We start from the raw sequence: 4,704 nt of genomic DNA, 5'->3' as shown, positions 1-4,704 counted from the left end.
TGTTGCATTACACGTGTTGCTTCCTGTGTCTCAAGTAGGATCAATTTCTCTCTGTGGATCATGGTCCCAAAGGGCTGAAAACGCTGTCCCTGGAGGCCCCTGGAGCTCTGATCTTGGCAAGTGCCCATGTGGACTTGGAGGCTTGGGAAGGGGACATGAAGAATGGGCCAGGTCTAGGGCTTATACTGATTTCCTGTTGCGACTGTGACAAATTACCACAGTGTGAGGCCTACTGTCTCCAGCCATCTGCATCTCCTGCCTTTGCTCATGTTGAGCCCTCAAACTGTAATGCCCTCCTCCCCTTGTCTCCACTTGGCCAACTGTCCCTCATCCTTTAAGACTTACCTCAGACATTGCCTCCTCTAGGAAGACTTCCCTGAAGCACATCCCCCTCACCTCACCTCTGGGCAGGTGCCCACACACAATGACCTACATGTGTCCCCAACCATGCAGATGGCAAAGTGAACTGCCACTATCTGCCTCTGCACCAGCCTCCACCACGGTGTATACACACTCAGCTGAAACCTGGCCTCTTCTTTATACCCCCCAGTGCCAGGAGAGCCTGGTGAGGACAAGGCCTTGGCAAACATTTACTGAGTGAATGGATGAGTGAGTGGCTTCCCTGAGACCCCTTGAACACTCAGAGAAGCCTGGGACTGAGTGGCCAGAAGAGGCCCGCTGGATAGGCCTGGGGTGAGGGACAGTGGGGAGTGGTGGTCTTGAAGCCTGACTCTTCAAAGATTGTGGGACTGGCACAGAGACCCACAGCACCCCTGAGGGGGTGGTGCTGCTCTCTTTCTGTCCTCGGCAGAGTCACCTTTGCCCTATCCCTCATCTCAGTTCACTGGGCTCCAGCACTGCGGCCTTTGTCTCCAAGGAGCAGGGGAGGGTTTGGTTGTACCCCAGATGCAAGGACCAATCCTGGATGCACTGATTCTGCAGAAGCTTTATTTATTGGTGGATTCAGGTTCAGCGTCCCGACTCAGTTACTCCAGTACCGTCAGCCACCACCATCCAGATGGCCTCAGCTCGGATGGCCCCGCACCCCACCCTAGAGACCCGAGGGTGCCTTTGATGGTCATGTGACAGTAACTGGCGGTTCAGTGGTCGGCTCCTCTAGTGGGTAATTCCATTCAAAGCCAATGCTCTTGATGCCGAGGAGTCCATATTGGCCATAGATGCCTACCAGCACCTGCCCCTCTTGGCTGGGGTAGGCAGAGAAGATCTGGCCATCGAGCTTCCCAAAATAGAAAGTGCGGTCCTTGCTGGTGTATAGGACCATACCCCGGAGGAAAGCTTGGAAGGCGACAAAGACTTTTGTGATGTATTCGCCTGGCTGCAGGGTGACTTCCTGGGTATTCCCACCTGAGGCGCCCTGTTTCACGTCCCAGGTGTCTCCAAGTTTCACCTGGACACTGGGGGAGAGGCAAAGCTTTGGACGCCCAGATCTGGGATGGCCCAGCACATCCCGGGTCCTCAGCACCCCCACCCTCCTTCCCAGGATGCAGAGAGTCCAGCGCCATCAGAATTCGGGTCCCTGACACAAACTCACTGGTCACCAACCCTGGTTCTACCACTTTCAGGCCCTGTGATCTTGAGCTCATTACTCAGCCTCTTCGGACTTAGTTTCCCCATCTGCAAAGTGGATGTGATTTTTGGGAGGAGTCACTGAGGTCCAGGCGAGGAGAGCTCCGCGAAGTGCCTGGTCCACGTGACTGCAGAAGGCACCAGCTGCCGTCACTGTGGCCCACATATGAGCTGCCTCTGGCCGAGCCTGGACCTCCCAAGCCTTAGTCACTCTGAGCAGAGCAGCTCACAGACTGAGGGGCAGGTGACTTCCCACACTCGCCAGCACTTCCCCGACGGGGCTTATCTGCATCCCTCCCTCACCCTGCTGCTCTCCTAGGACGCACCCCTCCAGCTCGCCATGCTCACACAGTCTCCGCTGCTGTTGGGCTTCTCTCCCCTCTCCCAGGACCGCAGAACTCCTAAGTGCAGGGCAAAAATCCATCCCAGACCTCCAGCAGAGACACCTCGATATGAAGGAAATGGTCCTGGATTTCTGCCTCTAACACTTCTGCTGACTCATGTTCAGTCAGTGGTCCACTCTGACCCTTACCTCCTGTCTTCTTTGACAGTAATCGGACAGACTTCTCCCTGACTTTGCTATCAGGCATGGGGACGGAGAGGTCATTTTTGGTTGAGTTGAGCTTGGGTTGAAGGAAGAAGGTAGGGAGGACGGTCTGACCTCTACTCAAGCCATGAAGCATCGGTGGGAGCCAGGCATGCGTGGGAAAAGTGGCTACAGGTGCCTACCGGCTGCCCCGAGTTCCTGAAACTGTGGGATGGGTGGGGGCATGGCCTCACTCACCTTTTCACCAGGAGAAGACCCACAGACACCCGCAGCCCTGTAATTTCATGGTCGTAATCTTCAGTGGTGGTGAAATACTTGCCTCCTCCAGGGCCGTACATCTCTGCAGAAAAGAGAACAAAAGGGAAGAAAATCCCCACGCAGTGATATGGGGGCAATCTCTGCCAGAACAGGGGACCCCGCCCCTCCAGGCAGACAGGATGGTTCTGTGACCAGAGTTAGTCTGGGACAAGGGCCGGGTGAGGCCCTGGCTCTCCTGGAGGGAGGCAGGGGAGGTTGAGGGCAGACTCCACCGACTTACTCCCTGCCCAGGTGGGGCCCCCCAGGAGGGCAAGCGTGAGCAGCAGCAGCATGGCCTCTGGCCGGCACATCCCAGGGCTCTGTGGGAAGAAGAGAGGCCTCCTGACTCCAAAGCAAGGGCCAGTGTGGCCTCGCTGGGCCCCACCCATGGAGCCAAGCACCTTACCTCGCCTGTGACTGGGTGTCTGATTGTGTCAGGCACCCTTCACATCGCCTTTATACTCTCCTGGGCCCTCTGGGCCCCCATCCAGAAGGAAGGAGCAAGGGGCCACCAGGGGTACAGGAAGGAGCTGGCCGTGGGGCTCTTCCTGGGGGAAGGCCCAGGGCCGGCCTTGGGGAGGCTCCCGGACGTGTGGCATTTGCTGTCTTGGCTCTGCAGCCTACACAAACAGAGCTGGGGACAGTGACAGGCACTTCACGATCACCTCTGGGCTCTCTCAGTCAACACTGGTGCCGACCTGGATGGCAGAGTTGGGGAGAGGCTGGCTTATTGGCTTCCACCCAAGGGTAACAGGTCAAGGGTCCACAGAAGCTCCGTGGGGCCCACTGCCACCGTGGGCGACCTGGAGTCAGGGCCTCCTTCAGACTCAGGCAGCACCTGGTGCCTGGCAGGCTTCCTAGGACCCAGGCTGAGCTCGATGCGGGCCCCAAGAGAGCTTGAATGGACCACCCAGCCCTTTGTGTCCTGTGCCCTGTGCAACAGGTGCCCCAGGCACTGGCCCTCAAGGCACTGCCCTTGGAGGCTGCCTGGGTTTCTCCTCTGTGCTGCATCTGGGTGGAGCGGGTATGAGCCAGTGTTCAGGGGCTCAGAGATCATGGGAGGGAAGGACACCAAAGGTGCAGTCCTTGCCACGATGGGAGGCAGAGGGCCTGGGGAGGGCGACCCCCCAGGGTGGTGTTTGGAGATGTCTCGTCCCAAGGACCCTGAAGGACCCAGGACATTGGGAGTGAGCTGGAGTCTGCAGAAGAGGTGGGGTGTCGGATAAGGATCAGGGGAGAAGATATAAAGGCTGTCAGATGCCCTGCAATCAGGGGACAGATTGCAGCTCAAACGCAGTTCCATGCGTGTCCTCAGGACACCTTTCGTGTGTGTTCCAGGGACTGAAGCTCCGCAGGGCCCATGACCACTCGGAACAGCCACAGAGCCATGATCACCAACACAGGACCCTCGAGCCAGAGGCGGGTCCAGCCCGGCTTCCTTATGTAGCTGGGCTGGGATCTGCAGGCGCTTGCTTCACCTCTCTGGGCCTCTGTTCTGTGTGGATAACAGCAGAACCTCCCCCTGAGGGTGCTGTGAGGAGCTGAGATCCTCCCCCCGGGGCCAGTTTCCCTGACCCTTAGACTTTATGCCTTAGGGGAGACTGTACAACGTTAATCTTTGGAGAGAGCAAAAGCTGAGAAATCACAGACGCGTCCACCTGGAGATGCTGAGAGCCCCGGTGGTGGATCCCTGGCTTTGGAAAACTTGGGTGGAGAGGGTGGGGGACGCTCCCACTGCACACCCATCCCCCAGGGAAACAGGGTGGAAGACCAATGTATCTGGACCCCACATGCTTCCCAGGCAGAGGGGTGTGGAGAAGGGCTTTGCGTATGCACGGAATGACTCTGGAAGTGCTGGCTCGCCAGGAACGGGGACGCTGGTCTCAACGGGATGAGGGTGGGCAGGGGCTGCGAGAGGGGCGGGACTTTAATGACTTGAACCAGGGCCTGTGCCAGGGGTGGCGATATACAGCCCAGCCAACCACCACCTGGGCACCTCTGCCCAGCCCATGAGCAAAGAATGTCTCCTACATGTTAACATTCTTAGGAAACATTCTAAAGAACAATGTCTTGTGGTCCATGAAAATTATTTGAAATTCCCATGCCCCAGTTCATAAGTCAAGCATCATTGGCCCACAGCCGCCGTGCACTCATTGGCATGTGGCCTGTGGCTGCCTTCATGCTTGCACAGAAGCTCACATGGCTGTGACAGAGACCTGCAGCCCCTGAACCTAAAATTCTACTATCTGGCTCTTCACACAAAATGTCCACCC

General features: G+C 57.5%; 1 protein-coding gene across 1 annotated transcript; it reads right to left on the bottom strand.

The window, feature by feature from the left end:
* Positions 1 to 926: 926 nt before the first annotated feature.
* On the bottom strand, positions 927 to 4,323 carry ZG16B (zymogen granule protein 16B). The gene is given in 4 exon segments (XM_003916400.4): positions 927 to 1,415; positions 2,372 to 2,474; positions 2,673 to 2,751; positions 2,838 to 4,323. Coding segments are annotated over 4 exon segments (600 nt in total). The 5' UTR covers positions 2,919 to 4,323; the 3' UTR covers positions 927 to 1,078.
* Between the last annotated feature and the right edge of the window lie 381 nt (positions 4,324 to 4,704).

Source organism: Papio anubis, chromosome 18 (genome assembly GCF_008728515.1).
Source record: "Papio anubis isolate 15944 chromosome 18, Panubis1.0, whole genome shotgun sequence".
NCBI classification, from domain to species: domain Eukaryota; kingdom Metazoa; phylum Chordata; class Mammalia; order Primates; family Cercopithecidae; genus Papio; species Papio anubis.
The sequence above is the reverse complement of the archived record's forward strand: the minus strand, read 5'-3'. Positions and strand labels throughout refer to the sequence as shown.